This window comes from Phaenicophaeus curvirostris, chromosome 9 (genome assembly GCF_032191515.1).
Source record: "Phaenicophaeus curvirostris isolate KB17595 chromosome 9, BPBGC_Pcur_1.0, whole genome shotgun sequence".
NCBI classification, from domain to species: Eukaryota; Metazoa; Chordata; class Aves; order Cuculiformes; family Cuculidae; genus Phaenicophaeus; species Phaenicophaeus curvirostris.
The window spans coordinates 32,913,176-32,926,412 of record NC_091400.1 but is presented as its reverse complement, the minus strand read 5'-3'; the positions used below and the strand labels follow the sequence as shown (position 1 = coordinate 32,926,412).

The window sequence follows — 13,237 nt, the reverse complement described above, 5'->3', positions numbered from 1 at the left end:
TTAAAATCAGCAGAGCTATGCCAATTTGCACCCAACGAGCACCCTGTCTCCCATCCCCTGTTCCCAGAGTCCTCTGCTCTTGTCTTATTTCTTAGCCAGTCAGACTGAGCAGCACCAAACCCATCGAGTCCCTTCCCTCCTCAATTTTTATGTTTAATTTTCAACACTCCTCCCCACAAAATTACCTTTTCTCCTTTTTGTCCTGGGGGTCCCTATAAAAGAAAAGTGATTTTAAAAGTCCTTAGTAAATGAAGGATTTCAGCGTATGCAAAGAAAAATGGATTAGGAGGAGGTGCAATGGCAAGAGATGGGATACTTACAGGTTGTCCCCTGGGACCTGCAGCACCCTTTAAAGAAACATATAGTCATGAATGTGAGATGGATTCTCATTTACAGTGACAACAAGACAAAAACTCTCAGTGCATGGAGTAGGGGGAAAACCAGCTTTTAAAAACAATTGTGGAGAAACGTTCCCAAGAGAGATCTGGGTTCCCTTTGTTGTTCTGGAGTAGTGAAAATGCACACATGTTCTGGCAACTCCACAGGGGGGAATTATTAAAAGGAGAGGGGAAAATTCATCAGGAAAACACACCCTTATTGTTCCCAGGACCTCAGCTGACAGAGCGTCTCCTCAGCTGACACACTGGGATCGAACCAGAAGTAACCAGGGCTGAAGCCTGAGTTGCAACTGCTTGAGCTAAGATTGTGCAACAGGGGGGTGGCAGCTCACCCCTCCACTAAGGAGCAGGGAGGGGGGAATCTTCAACATGTGCTTGCCAGAGGGTTATACTGACACTCAGCCTCAAAAAAACAGAATTAGTAGAAGAAAACATTCAGCATTTCGGTGAGCAGACATGATTACAGAGCTGCTAGCTTGGCTTACTTGTGTTTGGGGATTTCATCATCAGAGATGTGGAGAAGAAGACGACTGTATTTGGTTTTCCATCAAGTGTTGACTAAATTTATAATTTTCAACCAAAAGCTTTTTACTATGATGCACATATGAAAGCGACTTTCAAGAAGGGAAAGACAGGCATTTAATGCAAAAAATATGCTTTCCTTGTTGTTGTCAGATAAGTTGAAAACTACCAGATGGGTTTTCAGAAATCTTTCCATCAGCTTTTACTTCTGCTATGAGGCCAACCATGAAAAATGTCATCTCCCAGAGTATATTTAAAGAACATAATTGCTAACTACATATGCATATCCTATGCATAACTAGAGAGCTGCTGTTGTGACATGATGAATCTGATAGCCATAATATAAAAATTACAGACATGCATCCCAGCATTGCTATTATGAAGTTACAGAATTAGGGACACAGCTAGAGCACCAGCTGATCTAAGATTGCTACCCTGCCTATGAGCTTGTTTCCAGCTGAGAGGCAGTGTCATTTCAAACCAATCCACCACCCGCAGACAAACGTATATTTTTGTTTACCATCTCCCCCTTCTGTCCAGGATGACCCTGAAAAAGAGAAAGCATGTATCAGCTTGGACCACTGTAGTCTCTAGAAGATGTTGACTTAACTCACCCCTCGCCTTGACAGGTGCCTGCTACGCCATGCATGTGGAGCTTTGCTCACACACCTAACAGGACACCACTCCCTGCTACCCAAAACATTGAGAACAAAGCTCCAAAGCATGAATATGGGGTGCAAATGCTCTGCAGGACATGGCTGGGACATGGTTAAGGCTCTTGGCAGAGCAGCTTCAGCTGAGCGCAGTGCGCTGCGCCTTGCTGGGGCTCACGTGTCCCCCAAAAGCGTTAAAAGAAAGATGCTACTGGGTCTCTCTTGAGGGTGATGTTCCACATGGCAAAATCAGGGTCTTGCTCTAGGAAAATAGGTGGCAGAGGTATGCGCTACCAGCTCCTTCATTAAGGCACGGCTGGAGGGAGTGTGGTGGGAACTTGGTTAAGTGGCTACTTGGAGCTACGGGTTGGATCATGTCAGTTGGGTACGTAGGGAAGTAGTTATATTTATGCCTAGCTCCCTGAAGCATGGGAAGAATTTAGGTCTCCCCTACAAAGCTGGTCATAAGGAGGCTCAAAGGACAGCATGCAGGTCTTTAGGCTCCTTTCCTTTTCTACTGCAACTCATTGCACCACAGCAGTGAAGAGAAAGAAGCTGTAGAGCCGACTTCAAACCAAGCTGTTGGCTGTCTAAGCTAGAAGGCTGGTGCCTAGGGCACCGGCTTTGTCTGTTTTATTCTGGCTGGTGGTGCCTGCTAAGGCTTCCCCTGCAGCAGCCTGGCTGTTGCACTTGAAAAGTGCTGTTTTATAGATTTGCCTATAAAGGAAGCGACTACACTCTGCCTTCCCTAATCTCCTGACTCCTGCATCTCCCCCAAGGCATTTGTGGTATCCTCCTGCTTGCCAATCTTCTAATTTTCTTTTAATCCATGCATGTGCCTGACATTGCAAAATAATCCTCTTAAAAACATGCTCTATAACATGCAGGCTGGCAGGACAATGGGACCTAGCAGGAGGAAGGGCAGAAAGCATTGAGAGAAGCTGTTTGCTTACTGGTTTGCCATCCAAGCCAATAGGACCCTGGAATAAAAAAAAAGGAGAAATGGTGAGAAACGCCTTCACGGGGGTGTCTTTCCATCTGCCCCAGAAAGCATAATATGTCACAAGACTGGACGGATTGGGGAAAGGATGTAGAGGTGAGGTGACTCTCTGCCCAGCAATGCTGGACGTGAGAAGGGAAAGGAAGGGAGGAAGGCTTCACTGGTAACGTGCAAAAAAGACCCTCAGCATTTCAATGTTTTCAGCATCCTTGCAGCAGTTTTCTTGAGACTTTGATTTAAAAAGACAGCTACCTTTGGGGGAAGAGGAATTTTGTAAACGGTAGAATAATAAAATGTCCCAGGGAAGAGGTGACATACAGCTCAGCAGCATTTTGAAGGTACTATTTGATGAGAAACAGGCTCCGCAGAGCACCGTCCCACCCGGCACTTTCTCATGAGCTGCGCTGATTTGTTTTCTGCTCCTCTGAAAGCCAAAGACCACAAAGGCCTGGAGAGATCTGCTTCTCTTCAGCCCAGGGGCAGCTCAGAGTCCCCCTTTTTGCAAAGGGCAGAGCCTCAAAGCCCGATCAGACAGCTTAGAGGCAGCCAAATCCTCCCATTTTCCAGGCATGAGAGTCTCCCCCGCAGACCTGGTCTGGCACATCGCACGTCCTGAAGCAGCAGCTGAGCAGCCTGGCAGGAGCAGGGATGCAGGGTGTGTTTGTGTTTGCCTTCAGCTTCCTAGTCATCCAGGATAAATGCATAAGAATAAATCGCGACCATTTGAGATCTCCAGCAGCCTCGATGCTTCAGAAAATGTTGCCAACAACTGTAGGACTGAAATTAAATTTGCTTTGTCCTCTCCTGGGCTTGTTTTCTGTTCCCTTGACCATCTGTAACAGTGTTGGATAAGAATTTCCCCTCTCATGCTTTTTGTCCTTTCCCTTTGGCATCACCTAGCACGGTCCCCAGCTGACTTTCACCACACAGGGCCCCATTTGGATCACAAGCACTCACTGCTATTGCTATATCACCTTAAAGGCTCAATTAAGGTTGGAATTTCACCTACACAGGGGTTATTTTCTTTGTTTGAGGGTAGTTCTTAGAATGGTTTTCTTTTACTGAACAGATCAGGCTTCAACTTTGCTATTTTAACACTTGGGTTTTGGGTTTTTTTTTAAATTAATTTCCTTTTAGAGTTGTGTGGTTTGTTGTTCTTTACTTTCTTTTTTTTCCCCCCTTCCCTGAGTATCATTTAATAGAAAAAAAAAAGAGGAAGAAAAACAAATGAAGAAAAAAATTGATTTTTTCCAGTGATATCAGATCAGGTCCTTGGTTTCAGACAGAAATGCTGAGATACAGCAAGCACTAATGACATTTCTAGTAATACTGCACACATGTATCTCACAGATTAGCAGTTACACTTACCGGGAATCCAGGAAAACCTCTTGTTCCAGGTTGTCCCTGGGAAGAATGAAACAAACACAGCAGTTTAGAGGAATCGAAGTGGATTTTGACTGACCCTCGGTCCTCTCTATGGAGTCTTTCCTCCAGCCTCTGCCCATTTATCCTGTGAATCTCTGAAGAGTTGCCCAAAGCCCAATTCCCCTCCAAGGGGAAAGAGTCTTGGGAAGGAGGGGAAATCTCTCATCCCCACTCCAGTTTGTAGAAGGCCAAGAAAATGCTGGAGCAGGTCCAGTTTGGACTGCAAGCAGTTTCCTTGAAGTTTCTGCATTAATTAAATGGGTGTCCCTAGCCCATATGCTAGGCTTTTGGAGCATATTCCAGAGGCTGAGATCATTCTACGGCAATTCTTGTGGCTATAAACCATAGGTGTTTAGTGCAGGGTGCTACTCTGTACAAGAAGAACCTTGCAGGTCACTGGTGTCTAAATACAGCCATCCCTCTTCTCTTCCTCCCCCAGCCTCATGTCCCAGCGCATTCATTTCCCTCACAAATAATTCTGGAGAAGTGGTGAACATTTTTTTTCTCTTCAGGGAAGGGAAGGGAAGGGAAGGGAAGGGAAGGGAAGGGAAGGGAAGGGAAGGGAAGGGAAGGGAAAGGGAAGGGAAAGGGAAGGGAAGGGAAGGGAAGGGAAGGGAAGGGAAGGGAAGGGAAGGGAAGGGAAGGGAAGGGAAGGGAAGGGAAGGGAAGGGAAGGGAAGGGAAGGGAAGGGAAGGGAAGGGAAGGGAAGGGAAGGGAAGGGAAGGGAAGGGAAGGGAAGGGAAGGGAAGGGAAGGGAAGGGAAGGGAAGGGAAGGGAAGGGAAGGGAAGGGAAGGGAAGGGAAGGGAAGGGAAGGGAAGGGAAGGGAAGGGAAGGGAAGGGAAGGGAAGGGAAGGGAAGGGAAGGGAAGGGAAGGGAAGGGAAGGGAAGGGAAGGGAAGGGAAGGGAAGGGAAGGGAAGGGAAGGGAAGGGAAGGGAAGGGAAGGGAAGGGAAGGGAAGGGAAGGGAAGGGAAGGGAAGGGAAGGGAAGGGAAGGGAAGGGAAGGGAAGGGAAGGGAAGGGAAGGGAAGGGAAGGGAAGGGAAGCTGGGCTGCAGGATAGAGGTCTGCCACAGTAAAGTGATGAAAATCCCTTGAGAGTGAGCTCAAAGCTGCATTGCAGGGAAAACTTTTACCTCCAGGTTACGTCTCCTCCAGCCTTCCTCTTTTTACAGAGAGACTCAAGGAAGGCTTGCCCCTTCAGACGACTGGGCCAAACAACCTCTTTGCAGAGTCTGAGGGACTCCCCTACCACAAAATGCTTCATGTTTTGCTGAGCAGTTGTGGCTTTATACACAATGCTAGCAGGACATAATGCCGTTTGCTCTGTTTTTTCAGTTCTGCAAAGTTGAACTTGGTCAGCTTTGCTTTGCAAGATACATATAAAACCACCTGGTCCTGTTGGCCAGTGACCAGGAGAGAAGATAGGCTATAAATTAAAGGATCTGTCCACCACTGGTTTCTGAAAACGCAAGAATGAAGAAGAGCCTAGCCACAATTCATTAATTTTGGTTCCCTGTTGGACACCTCCCTGGACAAGAAGTGCTAAAAAAAGAAATAGAAAGCAATTTGGCTTCCTCTGTAGACTACAGACTGCTGCCTCTTTCTCCTTGGAGGACAGCAGAGTGATTTGCATGGTATCAAGCCAAAACAACAGTTCAGCACTGAGTGATTCCAAGAGACTGTTTTTGTTGGGTGGCTGTTTTCCCTTGTCTTTCTTTTAAAACGTTGATCGTATGAAGTATGTAATCCTGTGAGCTGCCAAATCATGGAGACTGTCTGTTTCTGCCACTATCGGTGCACTGTCCCTCTCTGGCCAGAAGTTAAGCAGCTCTGAGCTCAAGTGAAAACTTTAACCTCCGAACAAAAATCTGGAAACTATTTGTCATCCCACGTCTTTCCGAGTGGCCCCTTGGCCAGGGTTTCTGTGTTTGTCTTCAGTGCTCAGTCATCCTTTTGTCCTATCACCAGCTCCCCAGGAAACGGGATCATCTTCACAGTAGGCTTTGGGGGTGGAAGTGTGGAGTTGTGCCAATCCTGGCATCTCGGCGCTTTGGCAGTGGTAGGCAAAAGCCCATTTTAAATATTATTTGCCATGTGAGTTTTCTGCTGCTTTGCAGATGCAATGTGTTCTGCACTTTCCCAAACAGCAGCAAAGGCAATGAGGCAAAGCAGCAGCACCAAAGCAGACATGAAAAATTGTCCTGCAGACCAGGAATGAGTCCTTCAAGAAAACAGGGGTACCTGTCTCTGCTGCAGGACTACAGTGACAGGGACTGATGGTTTTTCTCTCCAATTAGTGTATTCACACTATGCAGAAGGCTGAGAGCCACAGCTTGTGAGAAACAGCTAAAGCAATGGGGTGTTTACCATCTAAAATCTACTGCTTCTGGAGCAGGGTTGTCTTGCTCAGAGCACAGCATTGAGGGACCTGCCAGCCCTTCCTTCTCACCTGGCCAGGGACCATCTGCTGGGTATAAAACACTTGGAGATACCCATTTGTGTCCCTGGCTTTGGTTCTGTCGCTTCTCAAACTCTAGCATGCTGGGCAGGTGGGCTTGTGAACCAGCAAAGCTGTTTCTTATTAGAAACACTTATAATGGGGCTTTTGGAAAGTTAATTGGAAAGCCAGATGTAGCCAAGTGTTTGCACAGCCTAGGTCTCTCTCACTTGACCTCCGCTGTGAAACAAAAGTTGCTGGCGGCCCATCCTCTCTGCAGGTCAAGGACAATGCTCTTCACAGGTTAATCAAAATCGGAAGTGCCCACTGGGAGGCAGAGAATTGTGCGTCCAGGTCCTTTTTCATGGAAATCTCTGGTGAAGGCTGTGCAGGGATGGAGTGAGGAGGACTGGCTGCATCTGCACAAAAGCAGAGCCTTGACGGCTGAACGGCAGTGCAAGCACCATCCAGCTTTTAGGGCATGTAAATTGTCCAGCCTTTCACATTTGCCTTTTTTTATGATCCCATCCTTGCAAAAACCTCTGTCTGCCTGACTCTTCGCACCTTTCATGGACACTTTTGCTGAAAGACTGCAAAATCCTTTCTATACTTTCCTGGGCTCCCCAGCAAGCTAAAGGACTTTCCAGATAGTGGTAATTGTGCTGTCAAAGAGTTTCCAAGATGTTGGGTGCTTGACAAGGATCTCTGAACAATTCCAAATTACCCACTTCTGTGAGTTCCCCAGTCACCAGCTTAATTCTGATCCTGCCCTTCTGCAAAACCAGGTTGTCCCCTGCTCATGGAAGCAAAGGCTGAGATCAGCCAGGCAAAGGGCTTATTTTCTCCAAAAGTGGTAGCAGCCCTTCTTCTTTTCAAATACAGGAATATAGTTTCCTTGCAAGGGGAGGCTTCCTCATTTGTTCTGGAGTATGAGCTGTAATTTCATTATATATAGTATATAATAGTGGTATAAAACCAAGTCTGGCTCCACATGGGAACCACATTATACAGGGTTTTTACTCCCTCCAGCTGATGCTGTGTCTTGCTGCCCCTCCTAATTCTTTTGCTGTAACTTACCCACATCCTGCATCAGTCAAAAATAGAGAGAAAAGCTACTTACGGGTGGACCGCGAGGCCCAATGATAGACATGCCTGCTTCTCCTGGAGCACCCTGTAGTGAGATGGGGGAGAGGAAAGTACAGAGATAATTATATTCCTGTCAAGACTGGGTTAAAAGAAGGTGCACAAGGTGTGACACCTTCTACCATTCTGGTATCCCCTAGTTCTTTCCCTGCACTTTGGGAGAGAAGATGTCATTTGGATCTGATTGGATGAGCCAGAAAATGGAAGCTGCACAGCAAGGAAAACTATAAACACATAAAGCACTTTCTGGCAAAACAGAGGTTCTACCCTGTTACAAGTGTGAAAGATGGCCTGAAACCCTTGCTGTTTCCTTCCTGTGAGTCCAGGAGAAAGAAAGAAAGAAAAGAAGAAGGGATGTGCTGGGCTCCAGAGAAGTGGGAGCTGCGGGCAACTCACTGGCTGCCTCCAGAAATGCCACGTGTGTGCATCTCAAACTCAGTTGGGATGTGGATGAAAACAGCAAAGTTCCTGCTGGAAAAGAAAACAGCTGCCTCTCCAGCTCCCAGCCACCCACGACGTGTGATGGGCAGGACATGTCCCTGTCTTTGGAAAACATGGCATATTCCTGAGAGGCAGCTCCAAAAGTGCCCGGGGCTGGGAAGCCTTCGGTTGGAGCATCCCATAAACCAAACAGCCTGTAAGCAAGCAGAGCACTCTGCAAAACAAAGCTGGGGCCTGCCAAGGACCTAGGACTCTCACAGAGGGCTTTGGGGAAACACAAGGAATTACAAGTGATTTTTTTCCCTCGTTTATTTTTATCTATCTGCTGTCCCTTCTTGTTGAAAGCTTTGGCCAGAGAGAAATGCAAGGACACACAGAGAAAATGCAGGGTGGTTTCAGGCAGTGAAATCTCAGTCTGTTAGATATTCTAGAATCTCTGTGCTATCTTGCCCTCCCTTGCTGTGTTTTCCTGTCTCCTATGAACAAACGGGTTCATGGGAGCAAACGGGTCTGGTATGGCAGCGCCCTGCACGGATGATCCCCCCATCAGGTGAATATTCATCTCTTTCCTAGTTTCTACACATTGTTTTTCAGTTACTTGCACACCCCAAACACCTCCATCCTGTTGTTCTCATGGGCGGAAGGTACTCACAGCTCTGGGGAAAATACACTAATGCTGAAATGTCAAACATTTCAAGACACAGGAGCCAGCAATAGGATGCTTTGCAAACTACCGCTTCTTTGGAGGTACAAGACACTTCTTTGCTGCACAGCAGTTAGTGAGATGGTTTTCCTTAGGAAAACGTGGTCCTACCATGTCAGAAATAGGCGTGTGCTGTTTCTTGTTACGGCTTACACCAAGAATCAGTCTTGCCTGGGAGGTGGAGGGGAGCTGTGAGTTGATTAGGGCAAGCAAAGCTGCCAACGGGGAAGAAACTCAATAGTTAAAACCCAGAAAGCCTCGAGGAAGCCCTGCGTGTGCCCACTGGCTCTTACGCTGTTAGTAATTGTCATAAACAAGAAACACAACATCTTTGGAGGCTGAGAGGCCTGGAAGGAATGTGGGAGATAAACTTGCGCTGCTGGGGAAGAGGGAGCAGCCCGGGGTGGTGAAAGCACAAAGCTGGCTGCGATGGCCACGACTGTGACTGGGGGACTTGGGTTGGTCCTAGAGGAGAACAGTTGGAAATGGCAATGGGAGCTAAGGAGCTGACTCACCTTCTCTCCAGGTTGCCCTTTCAGTCCCTGGGTCAGTGGCAACCGTCACAGCCACATGCAAGAGGGTGCAGGAGAGAGACAGAGAGAGACAGAGAGAGAGACAAAGACAGGCGTCAGCAGCCAGGCTCCCCAGCCCCAAAACCTTGGCTATGGGACTGTGGTGAGTAGGGTGACCTCAGCTTGTGCCCCAGCCCTCTTCCCCATTCTCACCCTGGGATGCCTGAGAGAAGAGCAGCTCCAAAATACAGCGCTCAGCCAGACAGGGGATGACCCACGTTGTTCAGGACGGGGTTATTTGGAAAGGGCAGCTGCCGGCGGCAGGCGGGGGTACGTGTTAGCAAGCCCACAGTTAGCAAGCCCAGCCGGCACACGAGGTGACAGCAGAAGACACCCAACCAGGGGGGATGCTGAACCAGAGGCGCGTCTGAGCAATACGGCAGAGGAAGTGGAAACACCACCCCCCGCATGTATGCTACCCTGCTGCAACCAGGAGATCCTTTCAGGTGTGGGGCTCAGGAGGTGGATTTCTTCAGGCTAACACCTGCCAAGGGTCACCCTGCGAACCCTCCCAAAATCTTAAGGGTTGGAAGAAGATGGGGAGGACAAGGCACATACAAGAAGTTTTGACTTACCGGCCGCCCAGGGATTCCCATTGCACCTTTGTCTCCCTGGCAATTAAGGCAAAATCAGAGGCAATTGGAAACTGGCCAAAGCAAGGTTATAAAACAGCACAAATGAGCTGTGCCACAGATGCAGCTTTGCACTGTTGTGCAAGAGTCCAAGTAATTTGAGAGAGGGAGAGAGCAAGTGAAAGACAGAGGAAAGTGTGTTCATGTGTGCCCCAATCTGTCTTTGAGAACATGCAAACGCCGGTTTTCTTGTGCACATGACAAACCAGCGCATCTCAAGTGAGAAATTACATATGGTGATTCAGGCTGCAAAAGAAACATGAGAGTTTGCAATCTAACAAAGTATAATCCCAATTTCCAACACTTTGTAAAATCCGGGTCCTGGGAACTGGCTCCCTGTGACAGCCAACTGTCACATTTTTCACTTTCTTTACTGAAGTCATCTGGGTGTTAGCTATTTATTTATAGAGTTATCACTTTAAAACAGGATTCTCTTAGACTTGAAAATATGGCCTTGTCCAGAAGTAGGAGAAAAAACGTGGGAAAACAAGCTGACACAGGAAAAAGCATGTCTGGAAGAAGACATACGAGCGGCTGTGTTCAGTGTCCTCTACCCCTTTGAGATACTTCCCAGTGCATTGTCAGGGTGCGAACAATCCTAACAGCGGTTTGGGGAATGACTTTGGGTCAGGCGACACTGAACAGAGCCTTGTAAACACATGAGCACAAGACCAGTGGCAATTTTCTTCAGCCACTTACCTACTAGGCTGTTTTCTGCCTCTTACAGTTAAATTTAACTATGCAATTAAAAAAAAAAAAATCAACCCTCTCTACATTCCTGGTCACTGAAACTGAAGTCTGTGCAGACTGGGAAGATATCAGCTGATTGCTAAAGGATCTTGATGATTACGATGTCAGCAGTCATGTAGCTTTTGCTCCACATTTTGCAAAAGTGGTAAGATGATAATCTCTCAAATCTGTTTCCAGCAATGTTTGGGGTTATAATGTCATAGAATCATAGAATAACCAGGTTGGAAGAGACCCACCGGATCATCAAGTCCAACCATTCCTATCAAACATGTAAGACAGTGTCCCTGCCCATGGCTGCCTGCATCTGTAGACATAAACCCAGTTTTCTAGTTTCTGCAGCTGGGGGCACCAGCCTCGTTGGTGCCACCTCTTCTTGTCTTCCTCCAGGTTCAATCTCAACGTGTATGAACGTAGTCCAAACGCAAACATGTTTAACTCTGTTTTGCCGGGTGTACACAGGGACTCCTTTGGCCGTGCATCCCAAACTTGGTTATTATTTCCTGGGATCAAACTGTTAACTTGTGCAAATGTAGCCGCCTCCCTCTGTAGAGCTGGGGGGTCGTTCGGCAGTGTGGGTATTCCTTTCCATGCAGCGCGGGTTTTGATAGAATGAAAAGCAACGTATGCTTTGCAAAAGCATCCTTTGCTTTGCAAAAGTGTCCTTTGCAGACGGACAAAATGCTAAACAGATGCTTGATTTTAAATTTTGTAGATGATATATTACGTGAAAATGCTTCCTTCTAGGGTTTTAGGCGGGTTCTCAGTCCCACTCATGTTTGCCTATCTCTGTGTGCCGGCAGCAAACAAAACTTCTGATGTCAGCATCTTACCCGGGGATTACTTTGTGGCTGCTGGAGAACATAACACTGAGCTTTCTTGTGCTTTTAGTTCCTTAAATGCTGTTTTCCTCCAGAGCTGAGCTCAGGCTGAGCTCCCTCACAGTTTGAAGTAAAAGCTGATCTTGTTTCTCCTGGCTCTGCTGTAGCTGGTGCCCAAGCAGGAAAAGCCTGAGGTCAGGACTGAGCTGTGTCGGGTCTCCAGTGAGTACCTGACATCACTGTGTCTTGTATGTGACTGCGCAGCATTACAGCCCTCCAAGCAATAATAGCAGAGAGGGAGCTCCCGGTAGGACAGCAAATAAATGCCAGATGTTTATAAGGAAAGGTTGTCTGGGACAGGGGACCTGGAAAGAGCACTCATGGGTGGATGATACCACATAGGTTGGTTACGAAGTCATGCAAAGCTGCTTGCAGTTCCCACATCAGAACTAGAGAAGTATGAAAGGCAACAATCAGCCTCTGTCCTGAGTCAGGAGGAGAGCGAGCGACACCGTTTGCATTTCATTCATTAAGAAACCGTGCAGCCGCCAGGTGAGCTGCAACCCAGGGAGCAGTGAGCCATTGCTAGGAAAGCACACAGCTATAATCTCGAAATCCATGCTCCTTCCTCACTCATGACTCTCCATCTCATATGCAAGTACTGTTATTATGGACTTTTGCGTTTGTCCCAGAGTGACTTAGACCTTTTAATTCCTGCCACAATTAGCAAACCCCTTTGGCAAGAACACTGTACAACACGCCTTTTCAACCAGACCCTCAAGATGACAAAGACATCTTCAAAAGGAGCATTTCCCATGTGCAGGAGGGTTCATAGGGATTACGTTACCCTTAAGGTTGGTCCTCCAAAGTTTCTGTGGTCCTTATGCTGCTACGAGCCATGTCCAGTTTGCAATATGCTATTTCACATCAGGTTTATTGCGTGAGATCACTACCTACTCCCAGCTGGTGAAACCTGGAGGCCTGCTACTGAACATACTTCCAGGGAGCACGAGGGAAAGGAAAAGAAAGAATGGAGTATTTACCAGGAGCCCTGATCTTCCTGTAGGGCCCTGAAACAAAATACACAGAAATGGCATGAGTTAGCTTCAAATTCTGAAGGGAGGGCTTGATAAAGAGACGAAATCCCATGTAAGTGTTCAGGAAACAGAATGGTTAAAAACCTCTCCACAGCTCCTTGACCATCAGCTCTGATTGCTTTGGTTTCCTAATCTCCTGTTTGTGAAGTCTTCTCTCCTTTCAGCACGGCTCTGCCCACAGCTCTCCACACGGGTTCTGAAGGTATCTGCAAGTCCATGGAGAACGAGCTAATTACAGGGCTCTGACTTTCTTCCTTATTTTCCATCTGCTAAGTATTACTTTTTCATGTATGGAATTGCTGCAGTTGCCACAGAAATGTTGCATGTTCAGAAATGGGAGAGAAAACGTCCGTGAGAGGATCTTTTCCTTCGGATGTGGTCCAGACGGTGAAAGAGTCCGAAAACTTTAGGACTCTTGCATGATTTCATCATTTCCTTCCTTCCTTCGCCCCCCTTTTAGTCCAAATCTCACCAAATTTCTTACATGACTGCGGGTTGCCCTTGCCTTCACCAAAACCTCAACTGGCTTCAAGAATAACGGTGAGAGCATCTGTTGGGCAAGAATGAAGGCCCTTTTTGCTGCTGGGGTGTTGCTCATCCACTTCCCTGGCTTTTCTCCTGTTTAAGCAGTTCTCAGTGTGTTTCT

General features: G+C 47.3%; 1 protein-coding gene across 1 annotated transcript in view; it reads right to left on the bottom strand.

Moving 5' to 3' along the window:
• The window catches only part of COL13A1 (collagen type XIII alpha 1 chain), an 84,946-nt gene that overhangs the window by 48,737 nt on the left and 22,972 nt on the right, over positions 1-13,237 (bottom strand). The window contains exons 2-9 of the mRNA XM_069863237.1: positions 9,870-9,905; positions 9,238-9,264; positions 7,556-7,606; positions 3,942-3,977; positions 2,527-2,553; positions 1,441-1,467; positions 321-347; positions 186-212 (exon numbers count right to left, since the gene is read on the bottom strand). Of these exons, the coding sequence (XP_069719338.1) occupies positions 186-212; positions 321-347; positions 1,441-1,467; positions 2,527-2,553; positions 3,942-3,977; positions 7,556-7,606; positions 9,238-9,264; positions 9,870-9,890 (243 nt within the window). The 5' untranslated portion in view covers positions 9,891-9,905. The remainder of the gene's footprint in view (positions 1-185; positions 213-320; positions 348-1,440; positions 1,468-2,526; positions 2,554-3,941; positions 3,978-7,555; positions 7,607-9,237; positions 9,265-9,869; positions 9,906-13,237) is intronic.